Source organism: Ranitomeya imitator, chromosome 6, assembly GCF_032444005.1.
Source record: "Ranitomeya imitator isolate aRanImi1 chromosome 6, aRanImi1.pri, whole genome shotgun sequence".
NCBI lineage: Eukaryota > Metazoa > Chordata > Amphibia > Anura > Dendrobatidae > Ranitomeya > Ranitomeya imitator.
In genome coordinates this window covers 493,109,932-493,137,360 of record NC_091287.1, presented here as the reverse complement: position 1 = coordinate 493,137,360, position 27,429 = coordinate 493,109,932, and the positions used below count along the sequence as shown (strand labels likewise).

At 46.5% G+C, this 27,429-nt stretch overlaps 2 protein-coding genes and 2 non-coding genes across 4 annotated transcripts in view; 2 read left to right on the top strand and 2 right to left on the bottom strand.

Annotated features, from left to right (window-relative positions):
• Window positions 1–9,331, top strand: part of MATN2 (matrilin 2) — a 169,946-nt gene extending 160,615 nt beyond the window's left edge. The window contains exons 15-17 of the mRNA XM_069731663.1: window positions 3,592–3,678; window positions 5,145–5,234; window positions 8,727–9,331. Coding sequence (XP_069587764.1) covers window positions 3,592–3,678; window positions 5,145–5,234; window positions 8,727–8,782 — 233 coding nt within the window. The 3' untranslated portion in view covers window positions 8,783–9,331. The remainder of the gene's footprint in view (window positions 1–3,591; window positions 3,679–5,144; window positions 5,235–8,726) is intronic.
• Window positions 9,332–17,197: 7,866 nt separating this feature from the next.
• Window positions 17,198–26,737, bottom strand: RPL30 (ribosomal protein L30). The gene is made up of 5 exons (XM_069731662.1): window positions 26,647–26,737; window positions 26,489–26,533; window positions 22,475–22,620; window positions 21,587–21,717; window positions 17,198–17,291 (listed from the first exon to the last, which is right to left on the bottom strand). The coding sequence occupies exons 2-5, from the start codon at window positions 26,507–26,509 to the stop codon at window positions 17,239–17,241; spliced, it is 351 nt and encodes a 116-aa protein (XP_069587763.1). The 5' UTR covers window positions 26,510–26,533; window positions 26,647–26,737; the 3' UTR covers window positions 17,198–17,238.
• On the bottom strand, window positions 21,405–21,536 carry LOC138643764 (small nucleolar RNA SNORA72). The gene has a single exon (XR_011314279.1). It is a non-coding gene; the product is annotated as a small nucleolar RNA SNORA72 (small nucleolar RNA).
• LOC138643763 (small nucleolar RNA SNORA72) lies at window positions 23,649–23,780 on the top strand. The gene has a single exon (XR_011314278.1). It is a non-coding gene; the product is annotated as a small nucleolar RNA SNORA72 (small nucleolar RNA).
• Window positions 26,738–27,429: the final 692 nt, after the last annotated feature.

The following is a 27,429-nucleotide window of genomic DNA, read 5'->3' as shown; positions in this document are numbered from 1 at the left end:
CAATGACCCAAAACATAAAGCCAAAGCAACCCAGGAGTTTATTAAAGCGAAGAAGTGGAATATTCTTGAATGGCCAAGTCAGTCACCCGATCTCAACCAAATTGAGCAGCATTTCACTTGTTAAAGACTAAACTTCAGACAGAAAAGCCCACAAACAAACAGCAACTGAAAACCACTGCAGTGAAGACCTGGCAGAGCATCAAAAAGGAGGAAACACAGCGTCTGGTGATGTCCATGAGCTCAAGACTTCAGGCAGTCATTGCCAACAAAGGGTTTTCAACCAAGTATTAAAAATGAACATATTTTTTAAAATTATTGAACCTGTCCAATTACTTTTGGTCCCTTTAAAAACTGGGTGGCACATGTTAAGGAGCTGAAACTCCTAAACCCTTCATCCAATTTTAATGTGGATACCCTCAAATGAAAGCTGAAAGTCTGAACTTCAACTGCATCTGAATTCTTTTGTTTAAAATTCATTGTGGTAATGTCTATAACCAAAATAAGAAAAATGTTGTCTCTGTCCAAATATATATGGACCTAACTGTATATCTATCTATATATATATATATATATATATATATATATATATATATATATACTGTCAGTGAGACACATATATATATATATATATATGCACACAGTACAGACCAAAATTTTGGACACACCTTGTCATTTAAAGATTTTTCTGTATTTTGATGACTATGAAAATTGTTTATTCACACTGAAGGCATCAAAACTATGAATTAACACATGTGGAATTATATACTTAACAAAAAAGTGTGAAACAACTGAAATTATGTCTTATATTCTAGGTTCTTCACAGTAGCCACATTTTGCTTTGATGACTGCTTTGCACACTCTTGACATTCTCTTGATGAGCTTCAAGAGGTAGTCACCGAGAATGATCTTCCAACAATCTTGAAGGAGTTCCCAGAGATGCTTAGCGCTTGTTGGCCCTTTTGCCTTCACTCTGCGGTCCAGCTCACCCCAAACCATCTCGATTGGGTTCAGGTCTGGTGACTGGAGGCCAGGTCATCTGGCGTAGCACTTCATCACTTTCCTTCTTGGTCAAATAGCCCTTACACAGCCTGGAGGTGTGTTTGGGGTCATTGTCCTGTTGAAAAATAAATGATGGTCCAACTAAACGCATACCGGATGGAATAGCATTCCACTGCAAGATGCTGTGGTAGCCATGCTGGTTCAGTATGCCTTCAATTTTGAATAAATCCCCAACAGTGTCACTAGCAAAGAACCCCCACACCATCACACCTCCTCCTCCATTCTTCACAGTGGGAACCAGGCATGTAGAGTCCATCTGTTTACCTTTTCTGCGTCGTACAAAGACACGTTGGTTGGAACCAAAGATCTCAAATTTGGACTCATCAGACCAAAGCACAGATTTCCACTAGTCTAATGTTCATTCCTTGTGTTCTTTAGCCCAAACAAGTCTCTTCTGCTTGTTACCTGTCCTTAGCAGTAGTTTCCTAGCAGCTATTTTACCATGAAGGCCTGCTGTACAAAGTCTCCTCTTAACAGTTGTTGTAGAGATGTGTCTGCTGCTAGAACTCTGTGTGGCATTGGCCTGGTCTCTAATCTGAGCTGCTGTTAACCTGCGATTTCTGAGGCTGGTGACTCGGATAAACTTATCCTCAGAAGCAGAGGTGACTCTTGGTCTTCCTTTCCTGGGGCGGTCCTCATGTGAGCCAGTTTCTTTGTAGCACTTGATGGTTTTTGCAACTGCACTTTCAAAGTTTTCCCAATTTTTTTTCAGACTGACTGACCTTCATTTCTTAAAGTAATGATGGCCATTCCTTTTTCTTTACTTAGCTGCTTTTTTCTTGCCATAATACAAATTCTAACAGTCTATTCAGTAGGACTATCAGCTGTGAATCCACCAGACTTCTACAACTTCTACAACTTCTACAACTTGCTCAACACAACTGATGGTCCCAACCCCATTTATAAGGCAAGAAATCCCACATATTAAACCTGACAGGGCACACCTGTGAAGTGAAAACCATTTCCGGTGACTACCTCTTGAAGCTCATCAAGAGAATGCCAAGAGTGTGCAAAGCAGTCATCAAAGCAAAAGGTGGCTACTTTGAAGAACCTAAAATATAAGATATATTTTCAGTTGTTTCACACTTTTTTGTTAAGTATATTATTCCACATGTGTTAATTCATAGTTTTGATGCCTTGAGTGTGAATTTACAATTTTCATAGTCATGAAAATACAGAAAAATCTTTATATGACAAGGTGTGTCCAAACTTTTGGTCTGTACTGTATATATATATATATATATATATATATATATATATATATATATATATTTAACACAGAGCTAGATAGCATAAAAGCCGGTAATTCAATTGTCGGCTTTTGCTAAATCCTTACCGAACCCAACAGGACATGAGACATGGTCTACATACAGTAAACCATTTCATATCCATTATATTTTTACATATTCCTCACTAATAATGTTAGAAATGTATGTGTGTAAAATTTGGGAGCTCTAGGTGTTAAATTTTAGGGTTAATTCACTGAAAAAACTGGCGTGGGCTCCCACGCAATTTTCTCCACCAGAGTGGGAAAGCCAGTGACTGAGGGCAGATATTAATAACCTAGAGAGGGACCATGGTTATTGCCCCCCCTGGCTAAAAACATCTGCCCCCAGCCACCCCAGAAAAGGCACATCTGTAAGATGCGCCTATTTCGGCACTTAGCCTCTTTCTTCCCACTGTCCTGTGGCATTGGCATATGGGGTAATAAGGGGTTAATGTCACCTGGCTATTGTAAGGTGACATTAAGCCTGGTTAATAATGGAGAGGTGTCAATAAGACACCTATCCATTATTAATCCAATAGTAGGAAAGGGTTAAAAATACAAACACACATTAAGAATAAAGTATTTTATTGAAAGAAAGAAACAGACAAGGTTTTTAATATGTTTATTGTACGCTCAATCCAACTGAAGACCCTCGTTCTCCTGGAAAAAATTCAAAATAAAAAAGCAACAATATCCCATACCTGTCCGCCGTGCAGTCATGTCCCATGCAGTAATCCATCTCAAGGGGTTAAATTAATTTACATCCAGGAGCACTGCCAATGCGGCCGCTCCCGGGTGTAAAAGACTGGGGAATTAATGAAATCCAGGGGGCGCAGCTTCGGTGACTAGTGGTGACGTCACCGAAGCTGCGCCCCCCTGGCGGCATGAACTTATGAACTGTAGCGTGGGAAAATATTTAGAAACTTTTTGTAAACTGTGGATTACACAGTCAAGATTTATCGAAATGGTTCTTGATTTTGCTACATTTTAAGATTATCTAAGCTTATGCAATCTATTACAGTACCTATTAGTTTTGCATACTTAGTGCAATAAATTTGCTCCAAAATTTCAGTGCATGGTGTTGAATATTAGGTGATGCCCAGTTCCTTCCGTGTTCCAAGAAGCCACCACTACTGGTTGCGCGAACTTCAAAAAGGTTTTGAAACACATGTGGTGCAAGGCCTGTCATACATTTTGGGGGGGCAAATTGCACCTGAATTCTGGTGCTTTTTACATAGTAAATCTTGCCCCTTCGTGTCTTTCAGAATTTTCCTCCGAACTAAAAGGAGAGAGCAGTGAAATCACCGTATCCTGTTCAATGTCTGCCATCAAATTCATGACTCAAGCAGAAGGTGAGATTTTAATTATATTACTTAAGGGTTTGCATCACAAAGACAACCCCATTTATAAACAGAAGGTGACCCCATAATACTATCACCAAGGATGCTTCCACCATAGATGGAGCTTTACATGGCGAATATTATTTTTAACAGTCTCTTTGGAAAATCACAAATGCAATGGGCAATAAAAGACTGCTAATACTTTTTTACGCCTCATGTATACAGCCATATTACACATCGGTATTATGTTGTCCCCTAATATGGCATTAGTTGCAGGTTAGAGGCATCATCCAGCATCTGTATGTGGTAGCCCTTTCATATAAACAGTATATTGTAGGGATTAATTTGCTCTGGTAAGCATTTGGCCTTAGGTAGAGTTCACACAGGCAATACAGCTTTGATCCAAACATGTGCAGTTTTTATTGTTTTCCACAGGTTGCACAGCACCAAAACAACAAAATCATAAACATAAATCCCCAGCCTTATCCAGGCATCAACTAAACAGTATAGACCCCGACCAGGGGTGCTGCTATCATGAGGCTAGTTGAATAGTTTGCCTCAGGCGGCGGAGCATCCTTAAAGACAGGGGGCGGCAGAGCGGCAGTCAGAACTTGTGGTGCCGACTCTCCCTGTAATCCCTGCTCTGACACTTGCTGACAGTGCAGTGTAACAACAACCTAACGTGCGACGTGCCCGGCAGGTTGGCCCCATATGCTGCTTCTGCACAGCTTTGTAACGGTTCACAGCTTCCCTCCATCAGACCGTCAGAAGTAGATAAGCTATGCGAACCAGCTGGGGTTTTCAGATCTGAAAGCAGTAAGGAATTGGGATATGGCAGAGTTGGTGTGTGTTACCCTAAGTAGATGACCCGAGGTTGTCAGATATGTTCCTGCTAAGAATTTGTCCTGATTTTACTACGTGGTGGGGGGCGCCGGTTTGCATTTCGCCTCAGGCAGCAGAGAGGCTAGGTTCACCCCTGACCCCGACTACTTCAGACACCACTGACTCATTTAATGGGGGTGTTCTAATTAATAGCAATTAGTGTGTTCATTCATTCTGTGAAGAAACAGGTCTCAATTATGGCCCTTATTTAAAGGAGGAGGACGGTAATTGTAGTACCTGCTGGTTTTAGCCCTTGCTCATTGAGTAAAATAGGTTGTTCCAGACATTGTACCGAAGGAGAAAGAAGTTGATTGGAGAAGGGAAAACATATAAAGAAGTGCAGGATATAATTGGCTGCTCAGCTAAAAAGATTTCCAATGCTTTAAAATGGCAAACAAATCTTTGATTTTATCAAAACTATAGAAAGCAGCCCAGAAAGTGACACATCGCTGGGATCAGGGTTCCTGCCCTTACTTTATGCTATTCTCCGATTAGGTATCAAAAACCTAGTGACAAATTCTGTTTAAGATATGTTACCATTAGTGAACGTCAGCTTTGGTTCTAACTTATCATCTTTATTGTATTTTCTATATTAGAAAAAGCCGATGAGGAGCGATGCCAGTGTAAGAACATTATGGAGTTTCAATACAATTCAAACGAAGAAGTCCGAAAACTAACCGAGCAGTATATCCTTTACAGTTCTGCCATGTTTGTCCTTTTTTTGTAATGTCGGCCTTTTTGAATAAGTGATAGATATGTCCCTTTTTGATACAATGGATCTATCAGGCCTCCTATCCTCCCGTATCTGAGCTATCACAGGAGGGAGGAAACGCTGAACTTCGCCAGCCAGTTTTCACTGTGATTTAATGCAATATTTTCATGTAATCTGTTTAACTGCTGTTAGGACTCCTAGAAAAAGCCTGAGAGTCCCGCACCCCTTCCTCACTGTATGGATTGACAGCTTTACATGCGTACAGTCTCATATGGAAGAACTGTCCATTACTCAGTGTGGGAGGGAAAGCAGGACTCTTAGGCTTTCGTTGAGTCCTGGCAATAAATCACTGATCTCAGCTTCCTGCAAGATGACAGGTAGGTCTCCTGTGCTACCCTGACAGATCATCTTTAAAAGGCTACAAAAGATTCTGAAGCAATTTATGAAAACGCGGCACGAGTATTTCTAAGGGTGGAGTCACACTAAACGTACAAAAAATCAGTCAGATTCTCCCTGCCGAGAGTCGCATGAGGGTAATGCAAGTGTCATGCGAGAGTCATTCGAGTACATTCCAATATTTCACACATAGCATCCGATTTACATCCGAAAGCAGTGCGATTTTAACAAGAGCTTTTACATGAAGCAATTCTCCATGTCATTTACACATCGTTTTCATTACCTGTCTGATGGCATCACGAGCGAGAGAAAGTTCTCCTGCTCACGGTGCCGTCAGACAGGTCCTGGGAGTTCACAACCAATGTACTCACTTCACCTTTCTAACGCCAGAGCAAGAAAATTTCCCACCGCACTCACGCTGGCGTCACATAGGTGAAGTGAGTTCATGGGCTGTGAACTCCCAGGTAAAAAAAAAAAAAAAAAAACACAAAAAGAGGACTTGAAAATCCTCCAAAAATCTATAAAAAACACCAAGAAAAAGGCAGAGACACTTAACTGCCCAGGCCTCAAAACAGATACACTAACAGGGCGCAGTGGACCCACTGTGAACTCACACGACCTGTCTGACGGCACTGCAAGCAGGAGAACTTTGTCACGCTCGTGGTGCCGTCAGACAGGTAAAAGGAGGTCACAGGGAGACACTGAGCACACGCTGCTCAGTGCCTCTGCTGGATGACAGGCTGTATGGTCGCATCATGCAATCATGCAGCCTGCCATCTAGATGTAGCAGAGCTGTACCCGTCATGGGACAAATTAATCATCTTCTCTGTGGACAGGTGAGGAATATTGTTGTTTTTTTTTAACTCTTTTGCAGAAGACAATGGCGTCAGTGGAATGGGCGAGGTCGTAAGTATGGTTTAATTAATATTATTAAAGGAGCCTGCATCATTCTTTTAACTAAAGGACTTTATTCTGTGTGTGTGTGTTTTTATATGATATGACTATTTGGTTAGTAATGGGGGCGTCTTAGTGACTCCTCTCCATTGCTAACCTCGGTGCTTCATGTCACCTGATAATACAAAGGTGACATCAGACCCCCCCCCCCCCCAACTATCACCCCAGTTGTCACCAATACAGGGCAGGTGGGAAGAGCGAGGCTAAGTGCCTCTTAAAGATGTGCAATCAATTTAAATTCTGGGACTAAGTCTGGGACTAACTCTCTTGTCATTTTGGTTAAGTAGGCAAAAAATGGTCTTAATACTAGTGGTCTAGTGTGTTCATTCTGAATGACAAGTGATTTAGAGCAGGGGAGGGCAATTAATTTTCCCAAGAGGCCACATGAAAAACCGCGAGTGTTGTGGAGGCCGAGCCAATAGGCTGAAATTAATTATGCTCAATATTAATAGATTATAATTATTTTTTGTAATATTAGTTTCACTTAATACTGTGCAGAATAAAGTATGCTGATATCCCCCTATATACTGTATAAGCCTGTACACAGCCCCCTTTATATCGTATGAGCCCGCACTCAGCCCCCTATATACCATTAGAGCCCCCACATAACCTCCCTATATTTAGCCTGTGCCTTCCATAGCCTCCCATGTACAGTATGAGCCCCACATAGCCTCCCATGTGCCCCAAGTAGCCTCTGATATACAGCATCTGCCCCACGTAACCTCTGATACACAGCATGTGCCCCACATAGCCACCCATATACAGCATGTGCCCCACGTAACCTCTGATATACAGCATGTGCCCCACGTAGCCTCTGATACACAGCATGTGCCCCACATAGCCACCCATATACAGCATGTGCCCCACGTAGCCTCTGATATACAGCATGTGCCCCACATAGCCACCCATATACAGCATGTCCCCCACGTAGCCTCTGATACACAGCATGTGCCCCACATAGCCACCCATATACAGCATGTGCCCCACGTAGCCACCCATATACAGCATGTGCCCCAAATAGCCACCCATATACAACATGTGCCCCACGTAACCTCTGATATACAGCATGTGCCCCACGTAGCCTCTGATACATAGCATGTGCCCCACATAGCCACCCATATACAGCATGTGCCCCACGTAGCCTCTGATACACAGCATGTGCCCCACATAGCCACCCATATACAGCATGTGCCCCACGTAGCCACCCATATACAGCATGTGCCCCACGTAGCCTCTGATATACAGCATCTGCCTCACGTAGCCTTGGACATATAGTATCTGCCCCACATAGCCTTTGATATACAGCATGTGCCCTACGTAACCTCTGATATACAGCATGTGCCCCATATAGTCCCCCTATATACAGCATGTGCCCCTTATAGCCCCCTATGTATAGCATGTGCCCCACATAGCCCCCCTATATGCCGCCTGAGCCCCACATAGCCTCCTGTATGCAGTATGAGTCCTGCACAGGCCGCTATACTGTATACATACAAAAATCCAAAATACATGGAAAATAATAAACAGCACTACAAAGTCATCGTGCTGTCGCTCCCCCGCTGCTCTGCTCTCTCCGATGCACTGACTCTTCACTGTGCACAGCTTATGTGATGAAATGATGTCCTGACAAGGTGATTGGTGGAAGATGGCGTAAGCGGTGCGGTACAACACCAGTGTATTCACCACTGTCTGCATCCAGAGGATGCAGAGAGCGGTGACAGTGAGCAGCGGATGGGCTGCGGGTGAGGAAGGGCATGGTATGGGCCACTGTTTCAGCCCTTCGGCTATCTTGGTCCGCTGGCCGGACTGGAACAGCCTGAGAGCCGGATGTGGCCCACCGGGCCGCACTTTTCCTCAGGTCTGATTTAGAAGAATGGGAAAAGCAAACAGCTCCTGAACTCCAATGCAAAATCGGCAAGAGGTCCCAACTATTACACATTTATAGCACTGACCGCTTCAACTTTGATATTTTGGGACGGATCAGGCTGGATCGGGGCCAGCTGCACCGCTGGTGGTTTTTTGGCTCCATTTCAAGTGTATTTCTACTATTTTCTTCTAGTTTGAGAGGCTAGAGATGACAACCGCTTTACAAGTAGATTTCTTGACATGAACCCACTACAGCAGATTACACGACGGATGGAAGAACTGGAAAATCGAGTAGGACAAAGATAGCAGATTGGGCCTGGACTGTACAGAGGATGTAACATTAGTTCTCCATAGGATGGACGCAAACCATTCCAAGCGAGCGACCGTCTGGACACGAGCAAAATGTAGAAAGTACCGGAATGTGTTTATTTATATTCGCATGTTTCACGACAGAGTATATAGAATTTTTGTCAATTTTCTGGGGACCTAAGCGTAAAATTCTGTAAAAACAGAGAAGAGCGTGGAAGACGAAGTCTAGTTCTGTAATTTCAAGAAGTCACGTTGTTTTATGCAATATAAATATTAAATGGTAAACTATTTGTAATAATGAGTGTCGCTGGGTCTCTTCTGCGTCATCAGGACCCTCAGGACTATTAGACTTTGTGTACAAGGTATCACTATCTTACTAATGAAAAGCTCCATTACTCCTTAGCCCACCTTAGATGTCACAGGAAGCTTTCTCTCTGCCTCCCCCCATACACACGCACGCTTGGCTAAGCTACGCACACATGGGGGCACCTCTGACTTCCTTATACAAGGGGTAACTTTTAGTTAATAAAATTGAACTAAGTTTCAGTCCGCAATCTTCATTTCTTTATTCATTTTCAGACCTGCTGATATAAATGTAAGATGGACGTGAGCAGTGTATATCCAGAATAATGCGGTCTTCATTAGATCCCTCATCAGCAGATTTAGGCTATATTCACACTTTGCGGATTCCACTGCGGATTTTTCCGCAGCAGAATTCCAAAATCCGCAGTGAAAACCCGTCGCGGTTTTTACTGCGGATTTATCGCGTTTTTTACTGCGGTTTCTTCTGCAGATTTTCATCTGCAGTTTCCTATTGGAGCAGGTGAAAATCCGCAGAAAAGAAGTGACATGCTGCGGAATGTAATCCGCACCATTTCCGCGCGGATTTTTCTGCAGCATGTGCACAGCGTTTTTTCTTTCCCATAGGTTTACATTGTAATGTAAACTCATGGGAAACTGCTGCGGATCCGCAGCGGTCAAATCCGCTGCGGATCCGCAGCAAAATCCACAAAGTGTGAACATAGCCTTAACACTTTACTTCTTCTTGTGCATTCCTCCTGATGTACAGATTGTTTTCTCTGCGCTCTAAAATACTTTCTCCCCTGTCCATGCTGTGAAGATCTGTGTACAACTCCCTCCGAGATGCGTAATTCGTGGTCAATACTGCACAAAGTGGCCGAGGGTCACAGCGGGAACTCGCCTGCCTCATGTATGCCGTAGTGGACAAAGCAGAAGAGGGCCCCTGTGCAAGAGTAACGTAGGCGCCCTTTGCAATCCAATAACTCATCTTAATGCACAATTCCTCCTGCTTTGGAGGTAAGTGTGGACCCCCTTACCTCTTGTGTCCCTGTGAGGCTGCACAGGTGGCACCAATGGAGTGGATGAAGTTCACTTCAGGAGACCATGGCCCATGAGGCTGTCACGTTTGAGACAGGAATGGTGATGGGCGAGTATACTCGGGTGCTGAGTGACTTTGGCGTGTTTAAATATGTTCGAGTCCCCGCGGCTGCATGTGTCGCAGCTGTTCGACAGCCACAAGACATGCAGGGTTGTCTAAAAACCAGGCAATCCCCGCACATGTTGCTGCTGTCAAACAGCCGCGAGACATGCAGGGGTTGTCTAACAACCAGGCAATCCCCCCACGTGTTGCTGCTGTTAAACAGCCGCGAGACAGTGAGCCGCTGAACTCACTCGGTTAGCACCCGAGCATACTCAGATAACACCTTATCCGAGCGCATTCGTTCATCACTAGTCGGGACTAGGGTTGAGCGACTTTTACTTTTTTAGGGTCGAGTCAGGTTTCGCGAAACCCAACTATCTCTAAAGTCGAGTCGAGTGAAATCGGCCGATTATGGCGAAAAGTCGGGGATCGACTGAAACACGAAACCCAATGCAAAGTCAATGGGAATTTTTTTTTTCTCTCTCTCTCATAGGCGTCCACACCCCTAAGACCCATGTCATCACTCTGCCCACGCTCCTTCATTGGCTGAAAAAATGGCGCCAAGCGCGTCATACGAAACGCGACTTTGGCGTGAAAGTCGCGTACCGCATGGCCGACCCCACACAGGGATCGGGTCAGGTTTCATGAAACCCGACTTTGCCAAAAGTCGGCGACTTTTGAAAATGAACGATCCGTTTTGCTCAACCCTAGTCGGGACATCTGCGATCAGTCCATGCATTGGACTTTGATCTATGGATCTGTGAATCCAGTCTAAGGCCAGGTTCACACAACTGTATAAAGAAAAGTTGTCACTTTAATCCAGAAAACTTGGATTTTTTTCCCCCTCACTTGTCATTTATTTTCAGTCTTTATGCAATCTGTGTTTTTACAGCAGCAGCTATTGACCATTTACAGTTTCCCATTATAGAGTTACAATATCCATAAAAAAAATCAAATGTTATACCTATGGTATTCTTTTTTTTGGCGCACCCATAGACTTGAATGGGTCAGTATCATCCCATTTATGGAAGAATCAAGTGACAGATTTGGTAAGTGAAAAAAAATCCCTGATCTGCACAGCCCCATTGATTGAGTAACATTGGTCCTAGCCTGGTGTTTTTTTTTTTTTTAGACTGCACTCAAAACAAAAATATGGTCTTGTGAATGGGCCCCAATACTGAGAGAAGGGTGGGGGGAGTAGAGAGAGGGGTCAGACCTCCGATTTGTCAATTTATTTATTTTCCACAAAAGGAAGCATCTACCGTAATTAAAAGAAAATTGAAAAATTCCAGCACTCATGTAGAATTGAAAAAATATTAAAACACTTATTTTCGTAGAAAAAATATCCAACACATGGAACAGAGAAACAATTCTGACACCTTTCGAGCACATAGCATAGCCTTAGGGTATGTGTCCACTTTCAGGATGGCCGGCGGTATCGCCGGAGCGGCTTAGCCGCTCTGCGGTAAGCCCCGCCCCCTTTCTGGGACGCGATGATGCCGGATGTGTTCACAGCACACATCCGGCATCATCGCTCCCCACCATAGGGCCCTGTGCTATATCTTGCAGCGACGCAGCGTCGCCGCAAGATATACGGACATGCTGCGATCTGAAAAGACGCGCAGCATGTCCGGAGTCGCAGGGCCGCCGCGTGCGTGTTGCCACGCATAGTGGAGACGGGATTGCATTAAATCCCCTCCACTATGCTGTAACATCTGGACGCTGCATGTCTGACGCTGCGGCTCTATGCAGCGTCAGACACGCAGCGTTTCCTGCACGTGGACACATACCCTAAGTCGTAGCATGCACTTTTTTATTTTGCTGTGTCGAGTCCATGCACCTGATCCCAAAATAAGCGGGTTAGGCTACTTTCACACTAGCGTTAACTGCAATCCGTCACAATGTGTCGTTTTGCAGAAAAAACGCATCCTGCAAAAGTGCTTGCAGGATGCGTTTTTCCCCATACACTTGTATTGACGACGCATTGCAACGGATTGCCACACGTCGCATCCGTCGTGCAACGGATGCGTCGTGCTTTGGCGGACGGTCGGGAGCAAAAAACGCTACATGTAACGTTTTTTGCTGTCGACGGACCGCTTTTTCCGACCGCGCATGCGCGGCCGGAACTCCTCCCCCACCTCCCCGCACCTCACAATGGGACAGCGGATGCGATGAAAATCTGCATCCACTGCACCCGTTGTGCGGCGCAAACAACGCTAGTGTCGGTAACCTCGGCCCGACGCACTGCGATGGGCCGAGCCCGACGCTAGTGTGAAAGTAGCCTTATACACCTGCTTCACAGCAAATTAATGGATGAACAGACACTGCAACAGCAAAATGGAAGATTTATTGTTTCGATGAACATTATTTAAAACGTTTCCTAATTGTACATTTAAGAAATGAAAAGTTAAAAAAAGCTTGTATAAATCTATTCAAAGTCTTACATTTATATGGAATTGTAGGTATTTAGGCTCAAGAGTAGCATCTTGGAACACAAAGCCCCAGGGTTTTTATCTGATAAAACAGGATAATGGTTGCACAGTACTGAAGACAAAATCATAAACATAAATCCCTAGCCTTGTCCTGGCACTAACTAAACCATACAGACCCTGGCTACTCAGTCATGGCTGAGCTAGTCCCAGTTTGGTCACACAAAATACCTATTGTCCATTGTCACCAGTGATGCTTTCAGTTTGGTGCGCATGGTCTGTGCAGTCTCTTTCCAGGTCCAAACACAAATCCACTCTGCTCAGCTTCCCCAGCTGACTGACCACAGTGAGCACAAGACTTGGTTCTAGTCATAGCTTTCCAGGTGCACCTAATCAGAACCTATAGGGCTTAAAGGGAACCTGTCACCCCGTTTTTTCAGATTGAGCTATAAATACTGTTAAATAGGGCCTGCGCTGTGCGTTACTATAGTGTATGTAGTGTACCCTGATTCCCCACCTATGCTGAGAAATACATTACCAAAGTCGCCGTTTTCGCCTGTCAATCAGGCTGGTCAGGTCGGGTGGGCGTGTTCACAGCGCTGTTTCTTCCTCAGCTTTACGTTGGTGGCGTAGTGGTGTGCGCATGTTGAGGTGACTAGTCCACTGTGGGCACGTGAACAAGCAGCGCGCGATCTGCGCTGTTATCCCTTTCATCGGTGGGGGCGGCCATCTTCCTGGGGCCGCGCGTGCGCAGATAGAGTGCTCTGCTGCACGGGGCTTCAGGAAAATGGCCGCGGGATGCCGCGCGTGCGCACAAGAGATCGCGGCGGCCATTTTCCCAAAGCCGAGTTTGCATCTCGGCTTTGGGAAAATGGCCGCCACGATCTCTTCTGCGCACGCGTGGCATCCCGCGGCCATTTTCCTGAAGCCCCGTGCAGCAGAGCACTCTATCTGCGCACGCGCGGCCCCAGGAAGATGGCCGCCCCCACCGATGAAAGGGATGACAGCGCAGATCGCGCGCTGTGTCTTCACGTGCGCGCAGGGAATTCGGAACTTGGACATGCGCACACCACTACGCCACCAACGGAAAGCTGGGGAAGAAAAGAGCGATGTCACCACGCCCACCCGACCAGCCTGATTGACAGGCGAAAACGGCGACTTTGGTAATGTATTTCTCAGCATAGGTGGGGAATCAGGGTACACTACATACACTATAGTAACGCACAGCGCAGGCCCTATTTAACAGTATTTATATCTCAATCTGAAAAAACGGGGTGACAGGTTCCCTTTAAGAATTATCCCTAGCCTACCTGGCTTTCCTACAAAGCTTTTGAGAACTCATGTACAGGGGTCTTGCTGAATCTTCTCCCTCAAGCGGAGTCGGATCAGAGCAAAAAGGGCACCCTTTTGGTCTCAGTCGATTAGGATCTGGTTCATGTAGATACAGGTTTTGGTTTTTTCTTACAAGCCTGCTAGCTCACATTACAATTCTCTCTCCTCTTTGTACACTCCTACACACCTCTGCTGTAATGCTACCGAGCTAAAAGTCAGCCAAGTTGCTAGTAAAGAGGAACATAACTGCAAGGTAAGCATCCCCTGCTGGTACATGACTGGACAGTTGCTTTAAACGGTTCACCACTATTTGGACAACTACTTTTTAAATTACAGTAAGTAGTCCTCCTTGTAACAATTTACTAATCTCCCGGACTAGACCGTCCCAGCAATATCAGTGCTGGGTGCACCAGCACTTGTGTGACATTGGCATGCGAGCTCCATCTACCAGGGATGGCACGCTCGGAGCCGCTACGCTCACTGGCTGCCGCCCTGTCAAGCAGACGTCGGTGCCACCGCCAATACCACATGGCGTCAGAGATTCACCAGTGGACCAAGTGGTTGGTTTGTTCAAATCAAAATGGAGCGAAGGACGAATTAAGTTGGAAAATGAACAACCCATACGATAGCTCTGCAAATAGCAATCATATACGACGCAAGGAAAATGTGTGCGCTCCTTCTCTTCTGAGCCCTACCATGTACCCAAATGACCAGATATAAAGTCTGGAAGCACAAAACGCGTCGGTGTGAAGTCGCCATGCAGCGTATCATGAGTTAGCAACCTTGCAGACTAGATGGACGGACCACGATCCTGGGAGGTCCTCTATGCAGAGTTTATAATCCACGATATATGGAGGATAAAGGGATGGCATGTCACGAGTAAACCACTGAGCAGCTTGGCGACTATCGTATAGTACATGCATCCATCAGGGCATCTAAGACGTGTGAATTAATAATGCTGGAATTCCTTGTTAGCCGCCTGCAATCCATGTGCTATTTATTGGATTTCTGCAAATACCTGGATTTGTAAGATGTTGATACATTGAGACTTTGCTTCAAATCACGTTGAGGTCATCGTTGCACAAAAAAAAAAAAAAGTACCGTAGATCCAATACCCACCATCGTATATGGCAGTCGATCTACTGTACCCATGTTAATACACTCATCGTCATCAGAGAACCATTTCTCCGATCTATGATGCGCTATTTTGACACGCATGCGGCCCGCGGTGGCTTTTCATGCAGCCCGCGGGAAGGCCCACAATGCCCGGGCGGCAGCCGCATCCTACCAGCCCTAACTTCAAGTGCACAGAACGCTGCCTGCCCTGCACATGAATGATGTCATTATGGGGCTAGAACTGAATGCTCTCCTATCCTCCTGTCCCAGAAGAGCTGCAGCCCAAGAGTGCAGAGCGATCTCTGTGCTGGCAGCTATGTCCCTCAGCTATGTGCCCCGTGATCTCTGTGCCTCCCAGCTATGTGCCCCCATGTGATCTGTGCCCCACTATGATCTCTTTGCTCCCCCAGCTGTAAACCCATGATCTCTGCCCCTCCTGTGATCCATGTGCCTCCCAGCTATATGCCCCCATGTCATCAGTGCCCCTCCTGCGATCCATGTGCCTCCCAGCTATGTGCCCCTCCTGCGATCCATGTGCCTCCCAGCTGTGCCATGTCATCTGTGCCCCTCCTGCGATCCATGTGTCTCCCAGCTATGTGCCCCCATGTTATCTGTGCCCCTCCTGCGATCCATGTGCCTCCCAGCTATGTGCCCCCATGTCATTGTGCCCCTCCTGCGATCCATGTGCCTTCCAGCTATGTGTCCCCATGTCATCTGTGCCTTCCTGTGATCCCAGCTATGTGCCCCTGTGATTGCTGTGGCCCGTGATCTCTCTGCCCCCCCAGCTAGACGCCCCCCTGTGATCACCGGTCCCCGTGATTTCTGTGCCCTCCAGCTATATGCCCCGTGATTTGTGCCCTCCAGCTATATGCCCCGTGATTTCTGTGCCCTCCAGCTATATGCCCCCATGATCTATGTGGCTCCCAGCTTGGTGCCCATGATCCCTGAGCCACCCTGCTATGTACTCCCTGTGATCCCTGCAATATTTGTGCTTCCATGTGATGTGATCTGTCCCCTCTAGCTATGTGCCCTCCTTTGATCTTTGTCCCCCCTGTGATCTCTGTGCCCCCCAGCTATGTGCCCTCTTTTGATCTTTGTGTCCCCCTTCCCCCTGTGATCTTCGTTCCACCCCTGGAAAAGCAGCCGTGAGAAGCAACATTATCAGTATCACCTAACATCACAGCTGTACCAAAGAGAAGCAGCTCCAGCTGTCACATTAAAGAGTGCGTGTCCACGGTCCGGAATGTCGGCGCTTTGGACGGAGCGTAAAACCGGGGGTAATTTTCAAAGTGATCATTTTTATGTGGCCCAAAGATGGTAGAAATTTCCAAATGGCCCCCGGCTGGAAAAAGGTTGACGAGTGGCTACACATGGCAGCATTTTTGAACATTGCTGTTGCTTCTGTATGTATATAATTACGGTATATCTTTTATTGGGCAATGAATTAGTAAATGTTTTTTTCTTTTTACAATTAATGCACTTAAAATAGATAGGTAATTAAAAACAATTGAAATTAATCCCTCCTTATTAATTGGTGTGCCATTTCAGATCTGGAGGGGTTTTTTTTTTTTTCACTTTATTTCGTGTGGTATAAATGCACATAATACCCCTAAGATGAATTCCTTGAGGAGTAGAGTGTCCAAAAACAGGGTCATTTTTAGAGGGTTTCTGTTCTAGGATCCTCAGATGATCTTCAAATGCGACAATGCAATCTAGCCCAGACAAATTTGCTCTCCAAAATCAAATAGTGCCCCTTCCAAGTATTGCTATGTGACTCAGCAATTGTTTTGACCACGTACTACCAAAAAAAATGATTTATCAAATTGTGGGGTCCTTTTTTTCCTATTGCCCTTTGTGAAAATCAAAACAAAACAAAAAAAAAGGCTAAATAACCATTTTAGTGGCAAAAAAAAAAAAAAAACAACTTTAGCGGCCGTGCAGACCTATAGTGATGGTGTAATGCCCAGGAAGCACCCACTGCTCGAGTGGAGTGGGCGATGCTCCTGCAGGATCTCTGCCCCTCAATACGTTGACTCCCACCCATCACACGTCATGCCAATTACTTCTTCAAACTAACGAAAAACCACAGGAGGCTTTACTGGAAACCAGTCATTTATTAACAGTTTGGTGTTGATTTACTTCTCGCTGGGCTGCTGTTCGGGCATGCTTCTAATGATATCAGAATCACCTGTAAGGCAGAAAGGACGTGGTTAATAGAAGCAACAACATAGACTTTACAATCAGACAGGACCCTGATCTAACAGATGGAATATCCTTATTGCATTAAAAAATGTGTATTTTATTATTTGCCTTTCTAGATGTACGGTAATTAACGTTTTCATTTTTTTTTTTTTTTTTAATAAACCTGTAAAATAAATTTTTGACCAGTACACCTGTGAGGCCAATTGCCGCAATCAGTGGTAAAGATGTCAATGTACACAAAAAGAATGTGGAGCACTCATGTCCAACTTGTTACTTAAAAAGGTATAAAATTTATTTCAAATAAATCGTAATTACATACACATTTACAGTAAAAATACAAAGAATCGCACACGGGAGATCAGGTAGGAGATAACCACTGTGTCCAAGCTCAGGCAACAAATCATATCATAAAGTGCATAGTGCTAAATAGCCAGGGGTAGAATATAGACCAAACAACAAAACATTACTATGGTGCTTACCCATGCTGTAATGTTAAGGACAGGGTGCGCACCCTGAAGAAGTGAACGCGAAACGCGCGTTGGGGCAGTGTGGCACGTGTCCTTAACCCCTTCATGACCTTGGGATTTTCTGTGTTCGTTTTTCACTCCCCTCCTTCCCAGAGCCATAACAATTTTATTTTTCCGTCAATTTGGCCATGTGAGGGCTTATTTTTTGCGGGACGAGTTGTACTTTTGAACGACATCATTGGTTTTAGCATGTCGTGTACTAGAAAACGGGAAAAAAATTCCAAGTGCGGTGAAACTGCAAAAAAAGTGCAATCCCACACTTGTTTTTTGTTTGGCTTTTTTGCTAGGTTCACTAAATGCTAAAACTGGCCTGCCATTATGATTCTCCAGGTCAGTACGAGTTCATAGACACCTAACATGACTAGGTTATTTTTTACCTAAGTGGTGAAAAAAAATTCCAAACTTTGCTAAAAAAAAAAAAAATTGCGCCATTTTCTGATACTCGTAGCGTCTCCATTTTTCATGATCTGGGGTCGGTTGAGGGCTTATTTTTTTGCGTGCTGAGATGACGTTTTTAATGATAGCATTTTGGTGCAGATACGTTCTTTTGCTCGCCCGTTATTGCATTTTAATGCAATGTCGCGGCAACCAAAAAAACGTAATTCTGGCGTTTCGAATTTTTTTCTCGCTACGCTGTTTAGCGATCAGGTTAATGCTTTTTTTTAGTTGATAGATCGGGCGATTCTGAGCACGGTGATACCAAATATGCGTAGATTTGATATTTTTTTATTGATTTATTTTGATTGGGGCGAAAGGGGGGTGATTTAAACTTTTATATTTTTTTCACATTTTTTTTTACTTTTTTTTTTTTTTTTTTTAACTTTTGCCATGCTTCAATAGCCTCCATGGGAGGCTAGAAGCAGGCACAGCACGATCGCCTCTGCTACATAGCAGCGATCTGCTGATCGCTGCTATGTAGCAGAAATGGAGGTGTGCTGTGAGCGCCGACCACAGGGTGGCGCTCACAGCTACCAGCGATCAGTAACCATAGAGGTCTTATGGACCTCTATGGTTACAATGGAGAAGCATCACCGACCCCCGATCATGTGACGGGGGTCGGCGATGACGTCATTTCCGGCCGCCCGGCTGGATGTGGTAGTTAAATCCTGCTGTATGCGTTTGACAGCGGCATTTAACTAGTTAATAGGTGCGGGCAGGTCGCGATTCTGCTCACGCCTATTACAGGCACATGTGAGCTGTTCAAAACAGCTGACATGTCCCGGCTTTGATGCGGGCTCACCGCGGAGCCCTGCATCAAAGCAGGGGAGCCGGCATCGGACGGTATAGTACGTCCGATGCCGGTAAGGGGTTAACATTACAGCATGGGTAAACACCTTTTTAAGGGGGGAATTATACCTTCATGAACTATTAATGCACCGACACTTATGATTTGCTACATAGTAATGTTTGGTATAAATTCTACCCCTGGCTATTTTGCACTATGCACTTTATGATACAATTGCTTGCCTGAGCTTGGACACAGCAGTTATTTCCTACCTCATCTCCAGTGTTCGATTCTTTGTATTAATGTAAATGTGTATAATTATGATTTATTTGAAATAAATTTATACAAGATTGGACACAAGTGCTCCACATTCTTTTTGTACACTGACATATTTGGGAGTGTCCTACTCTAATGCCCTGTCTGAGGTCCATCCACTGGGTTTTGGGCCTTCACAGCAGGCCACTAACTGGTTACCATGTGGCTTTGTTTTGAATCAGTGGTAAAGACTAGTTATGAGCAAAGGTGCTCGGATAAGGTGTTATCCGCCATGCTCGTGTGCTACCCGAGTATCTTCGGCGTGCTCGAGTCCCCGCGGCTGCATGTCTTGTGGATGTTAGAAGAAACGCATGCAGGGATTGCATTACAAACAGGTAATCCCTGCATGTTTTGAAGCGGTCTGCTACTAGTAAAGGTGCAGGACTTCAGGAAGATGGACAGCGAGACTTGCACAGATTGAGATCGTGGCCGAGAAGATAGGTAAGAAATGCACTCCACTCTGCCTCACCGCCAACATCGGGCCCGCAGCATCACATAGCTGGGGCACCCGCTTCTCCCACCCTGGGCACACTGCATTGCCCCATTTCCGCAGCCGCCGCTCCGTGAGCAAGGGACCAGGCTTCCTGTGATCCTGCACCCCAGGTAAAATACATTAAATTCAGACTATAAGACGGACCCCCATCTTATAAAAAAAAAAAAAAGACACTTAAAAAAAAAAAAAAAAAACTTACAGTAGATCTGGAGTGACAGAGGCTTCCAATCTACCATAGTCCTTCAGCCTCATTTGCATATCAATTTGAATGCAGATTTCTCAGTAATGGTGGAATGGACTGGTCATGTAAAGGTACTGCTGGACTTGTCTTTGAAAGACACATGCCCATACAAATAGTTTGGTGGGTGAAACCCTCCCATTAAAGCAAAGGCTAAAGGCCGATGGATCAGTAAACACAATGGGAATGTACAACTATATGATTAGAGCATACAGTGGCCATACAATGTATGCAACTAAAACCGAGTGGCCGTGGGTTTCCCAAATTTAACAAAATTGCCAGAAAGAACATAGTTGGCTTTTACCAAAGCCATATTGAAGAATTCCTATAACGGTATTCAGTGCTGGCTAGTTTGGCCAAGATGTACATGTCACACATTTATTTGCTTTAAAGAAACCAATTCATTTTGTGGAGTTTCTCCCTAAAATGCTTTTTCAAATATTTTGCGAGGCTAAAAAAAACAGCCATTTCCACTTCATGGAGAATAAGCTGCGGCTCCTCTGGGGCGAGCCGAAACTGAACAACTATATACACAGCACCGACCTAAAGTGGATTCTTGCCATTTTTGATCTGAACTTTGAAGCAGAATTAGCTTAAATCCAAATCAAAAACCTTAATGTGGATACAAACAGGGGAAAAAAAGTTTACTGGAAAAAATTTGTATGTTATGCCAATTGCTTGGAAATGTGTGCGTAAAAAGTCTCTTAAGAAGAAATGCGAGAATTGCCAAAATAAATAAAGTTGAAGTCTTGCAGTTTTCGCACTGAGTTGACACTTCCCGTTCCGTCTCTTTACAGACTTGTTCCGCAGCATATGAGCGAGGTTTGGTAAAGTCTCATCCACTTTGCCAGTTCTGTGAAACGCTGGGGATTAGGCAGGAAATCTGCACCACGAAATCATGGGTGGATTCACAAGTGGTAGATTAGGTGCAGACATTTCTGCAATTAAAAGTCTGTTCTTTTGTCTGAATGAGATTGCATGGTCAACAAATATATGGATGCATAAAGCCTCATTCAGATGTATGGGATGGTGGCAGATTTTTTTTTTATTATTTTTTTTTTTTTAACAAAATGGACCTTAAAAGAGAATTTTATCTAAGCTCAATCACCAAATCACCTTCCTGTAAGAGGCGAAGAATCTGCTGAGTGGAAATGGATTAAAAATGTGCAACGTGAAAGGCAAACAGCACTGCAGATAGGCAAGAGATTACACTAGAGGCAGAATAAAAATGGTGAGCAGATGTATAAAGGAAAATAAATAACACTTTATAGCCACAACGGTGCGGCCTCTCCTGTGAGTCCTAATGTAACCAGCCTTTAACAATCAGGACTGTATAAGGGTCCAGTACTGTGACACAGACCGGTGCTGATCTAGCGAACGTCTAGCCCGGAACGGATTACGGACAGATCAGTCCGGCGAGAATATGTTCGCATGTAGAGCAGCACCACAACCCCCAGAAGTGAGCCCCGTGTGATCAGCTTACCTGGGTCAATAATGGCCAGTGTGCACACTCTGTAGTATTTACCGCAGGCTGTACCAAGCTCAATGTTGTTGCCGCTGTAGTGGTGGACTCCAGTCTTGGCCAACATGGCGTAATACTCAATCTCGGATTTCCTGTGGAGCAAAACATTAGGAAACAATAAACCTTGCGGCCTTTATAACAGTTTAAAGTGACAGCAGAATGGGCTGCATTACGGTCATGTTCTCTCTGGCAGCGTCGGAGCATGCTGGCTGTAAGACACAGCCGACACCTTGACTGGAGCCAGTGCTAAACCCAGCTGGTCAACTGGAAAATGACAGTCAAATTAACCACTTATCCAAGACGTGAAACAGAGGGAAGGTCCCTGTCGGCATATTGGAACCTCCGCAACGTGGTCAACAGGACACCGATGGTTACGATGCTTTATGAGGGAAACAAAAAAAAATCTAAAAAAGTGCTGGGGTGTAGACGACTCTCTGGGATTAGCAAGCTCTCATATCTAGAGGTTATTCAGTGGGACTGGCGCGAACATTATCCATCCTTGGGCCTATGGGTGTGAGGATACAAACGTCTCGGGGTCACATACGTGATCTTGAGGGACATGAGTTTCTCATTCTGGCTATGGGGTGGGGGAGTTGGACTAGAAAACTAGATGAGCAGCGAACCCCCCACACTCCTCAGACTAGTGGGCTGCGTTCACCCTGCAATCACTGACCTGTGGGGCAACACAAGCCCCCTCCTCACAATACCCTGGACTCAATGCGTCATGCATACTGACTGTGCCTGTTGCTCAGAGGGACCTGCTCCCATACATGGGACAGCATGGTGTGATGACAGGTCCAAGATGGCAGCACTAGGTTACATGTATTTCAATAGAATAGACCCCCTCACCTCAGAGCTGGGCAGTTGTTGGCGAGAATGACAAGTTTAGCCTTGCCCTCGCGGATCCGCTTCAACGTCTGCTTGTACCCCAGGACATACTTGCCACTCTTCATCACAAGCTGAAGTCTTGAGTTGATGGACTCCAGGGACTTTTTCTATAAGATATAAAATGCATTCAGTGAAATATTACAACTTGATAACGTTTTTCAGAGCGTGGAGCAGAGCAGAGTGTCACTGAACTATATATTGTGCGTTGTGAACAGGTTCCATCATCATAGGGAAACGCACGATAATGTCCGCTCTGCTGCATCTATATTCAGATGGGGACTGGAAAGATTATACAGAATCTACTAAAGGGGACCTGGTATCCTCAGCATTACATACACCGCTGCAGACGACCCGAAATGATGTTCTCCGACGGGCACTGACGCCATCTTCTGCCAAGTGCTAGGGGCACATCTTACATTCACTTGTGCTAGGAGGCCGCGGTACATAGCAATGTATAGTCATCAGATGTGGACATGGATGCCGGTAACCAGGGTAAACATCGGGTAACTAAGCGCAGGGCCGCGCTTAGTAACCCGATGTTTACCCTGGTTACCATCCTAAAAGTAAAAAAACAAACACTACATACTTACCTACAGCCGTCTGTCCTCCAGCGCTGTGCTCTGCTCTCCTCCTGCTCTGGCTGTGAGCGTCGGTCAGCCGGAAAGCAGAGCAGTGACGTCACCGCTCTGCTTTCCGGCCGCTGTGCTCACAGTCAGTACAGGAGGAGTGCAGAGCACAGCGCTGGAGGACAGACGGCTTAAGGTAAGTATGTAGTGTTTGTTTTTTTTTTTACTTTTAGGATGGTAACCAGGGTAAACATCGGGTTACTAAGCGCGGCCCTGCGCTTAGTTACCCGATGTTTACCCTGGTTACCGGCATCGTTGGTCGCTGGAGAGCGGTCTGTGTGACAGCTCTCCAGCGACGCTGCAGCGATCCGGATCGTTGTCGGTATCGCTGCAGCGTCGCTTAATGTGAAGGGGCCTTTACGCCATGTTGGCCAAGACTGGAGTCCACCACTACAGCGGCAACAACATTGAGCTTGGTACAGCCTGCGGTAAATACTACAGAGTGTGCACACTGGCCATTATTGACCCAGGTAAGCTGATCACACGGGGTTGTGGTGCTGCTGCTCTACATGCGAACATATTCTCGCCGGACTGATCTGTCCGTAATCCGTTCCGGGCTAGACGTTCGCTAGATCAGCACCGGTCTGTGTCACAGTACTGGACCCTTATACAGTCCTGATTGTTAAAGGCTGGTTACATTAGGACTCATCAGGATTCAGTACTGTCCACATACACGTTATAACAACTCTCCCTATCGGGGTCCAGTACTGTACATCACGTCTGTCATTTAAATTAATCAATCCATAGAGAGGTTATTAATACTACTACCCCCATCAGGAGCCCGTAATGTTGATCACGTGTCATTTTGAGGTGTCCATTCACAGACATGCTGTTACTACAACTCCCATAAGGAGTTTCTATTACCCACAGACAAGCTATTACTACTACTCTCCGCTATCAAGGGCCCGTACTGTTCATAAAGCAGTTATTACTACTACCACCATCAGGGTCCCGCACTGTATATGACATTATAATTTCAATTTATCAAACCAGAGAGGTTATTACTACCACCCCCATAGTTGTCATTCTGAGGTGTCCATTAAAAGACATGCTGTTACTACTACTCCCACCATCTGGGGCCCATACTGTCCAGACATGTTACTACTACTCCCCCCATTGGAGGCCCGTACAGCCCACAGACATGATACTACTACTCCCCCATCTGGGGCCCCTACAGCCCATAGACATGATACTACTACTCCCCTCATCTGGGGGCCCTACAGCCCACAGACATGATACTACTACTCCCCTCATCTGGGGCCCCTACAGCCCACAGACATGATACTACTACTCCCCTCATCTGGGGGCCCTACAGCCCACAGACATGATACTACTACTCCCCTCATCTGGGGCCCCTACAGCCCACAGACATGATACTACTACTCCCCTCATCTGGGGCCCCTACAGCCCACAGACATGATACTACTACTCCCCCCATCTGGGGCCCTACAGCCCACAGACATGATACTACTACTCCCCCCATCTGGGGCCCCTACAGCCCATAGACATGATACTACTACTCCCCTCATCTGAGGCCCCTACAGCCCACAGACATGATACTACTACTCCCCCCATCTGGGGCCCTACAGCCCACAGACATGATACTACTACTCCCCTCATCTGAGGCCCCTACAGCCCATACACATGATACTACTACTCCCCTCATCTGAGGCCCCTACAGCCCATACACATGATACTACTACTCCCCTCATCTGGGGCCCCTACAGCCCATAGACATGATACTACTACTCCCCTCATCTGAGGCCCCTACAGCCCATACACATGATACTACTACTCCCCCCATCTGAGGCCCCTACAGCCCACAGACATGATACTACTACTCCCCTCATCTGGGGCCCTACAGCCCATAGACATGATACTACTACTCCCCCCATCTGGGGCCCCTACAGCCCATAGACATGATACTACTACTCCCCCCATCTGGGGCCCCTACAGCCCATAGACATGATACTACTACTCCCCCCATCTGGGGCCCCTACAGCCCATAGACATGATACTACTACTCCCCTCATCTGAGGCCCCTACAGCCCATACACATGATACTACTACTCCCCCCATCTGGGGGCCCTACAGCCCACAGACATGATACTACTACTCCCCCCATCTGGGGCCCTACAGCCCACAGACATGATACTACTACTCCCCTCATCTGAGGCCCCTACAGCCCACAGACATGATACTACTACTCCCCTCATCTGAGGCCCCTACAGCCCACAGACATGATACTACTACTCCCCTCATCTGAGGCCCCTACAGCCCACAGACATGATACTACTACTCCCCTCATCTGAGGCCCCTACAGCCCACAGACATGATACTACTACTCCCCCCATCTGGGGCCCCTACAGCCCATAGACATGATACTACTACTCCCCTCATCTGGGGGCCCTACAGCCCACAGACATGATACTACTACTCCCCCCATCTGGGCCCCTACAGCCCATAGACATGATACTACTACTCCCCCCATCTGGGGCCCCTACAGCCCACAGACATGATACTACTACTCCCCCCATCTGGGGCCCCTACAGCCCACAGACATGATACTACTACTCCCCCCATCTGGGCCCCTACAGCCCACAGACATGATACTACTACTCCCCCCATCTGGGCCCCTACAGCCCATAGACATGATACTACTACTCCCCCCATCTGGGGCCCCTACAGCCCACAGACATGATACTACTACTCCCCCCATCTGGGGCCCCTACAGCCCACAGACATGATACTACTACTCCCCCCATCTGGGGCCCCTACAGCCCACAGACATGATACTACTACTCCCCCCATCTGGGCCCCTACAGCCCACAGACATGATACTACTACTCCCCCCATGTGGGGCCCCTACAGCCCATATACATGATACTACTACTCCCCTCATCTGGGGCCCCTACAGCCCACAGACATGATACTACTACTCCCCCCATCTGGGGCCCTACAGCCCACAGACATGATACTACTACTCCCCCCATCTGGGCCCCTACAGCCCACAGACATGATACTACTACTCCCCCCATCTGGGGCCCTACAGCCCATACACATGATACTACTACTCCCCTCATCTGGGGCCCTACAGCCCATACACATGATACTACTACTCCCCCCATCTGGGGCCCCTACAGCCCACAGACATGATACTACTACTCCCCCCATCTGGGGCCCTTGCTGCACAGGACACGTGACACCGATCACCACATGACCCCGGTCGGCCCCACTCCGGTCCCCGGCCGGGTTTCTCCTCCTGGAGGCACAGGCCGGATCCTGCCCCCCGCTGCCCGGGCAGCCCCATCCATCCTCCGCTCCACGTGAGACATGAGGCCGCACTCACCGTCTTCTTTGCGGCCACCATGATTGCTGTGCAGGGATCCCGGACCTGTACAGGAGAGGAAACACACAGTAAGGCGGCGGGCACTCTGCTGTACAGCACCGAGCCGATACCGGCCCCGTAACGTGATAAAATCCCCGAATATCCGGAGCCCGACTCACCCGAGGTCTCGCTCCAAGATGGCCGGGGAGGGAGAAAGGAAGACGCTCCCACAATGCAATGCTTTAGATACCGCCTGTCTAACAGTGCGAGTATGGGCGGGGCTTGTGAGGACGTAAGGAGAGAGAGGTGAAACGCAACGCTACGGAAAGGAAGAGGGGACAGAAGTGATGAGTAGCGAATTTTTGAGTGGGTGCAATAAATGACCCAGAGAATGTGTGTGTGTGTGTGTGTGTGTGTGTGTGTGTGTGTGTGTGTGTGTGTGTGTGTGTGTGTGTGTGTGTGTGTGTGTGTGTGTGTGTGTGTGTGAAGGTTGCAGTGTATCTGCTTTGCTTAAAGGGAACCTGTCACCCCGTTTTTTGAGATTGAGCTATAAATACTGTTAAATAGGGCCTGCGCTGTGTGTTCCTATAGTGTATGTAGTGTACCCTGATTCCCCACCTATGCTGAGATATAACTTACCAAAGTCGCCGTTTTCGCCTGTCAATCAGGCTGGTCAGGTCGGGAGGGCGTGGTGACATCGCTGGTTCTTCCTCAGCTTTACGTTGGTGGCGTAGTGGCGTAGTAGTGAATAAGCAGCGCGCGATCTGCGCTGTAATCCCTTGCATCGGTGGGGGCGAGTTTGCATCTCGGCTTTGGGAAAATGGCCGCCGCGATCTCTAATGCGCACGCGCGGCATCCCGCGGCCATTTTCCTGAAGCTCCGTGCAGCAGAGCACTCGATCTGCGCACGCGCGGCCCCAGGAAGATGGCCGCCCCCACCGATGCAAGGGATTACAGCGCAGA

Coding starts and splice junctions, on each gene's coding strand:
- RPL30 (XM_069731662.1), bottom strand. CDS start 26,509: ATGGTGGCCGCAAAGAAGACG. Junction 22,621..26,488: donor TGGTGGCCGCAAAGAAGACG/GTGAGTGCGGCC, acceptor TATATCTTATAG/AAAAAGTCCCTGGAGTCCAT. Junction 17,292..21,586: donor ACTGGCCATTATTGACCCAG/GTAAGCTGATCA, acceptor TCTGCCTTACAG/GTGATTCTGATATCATTAGA.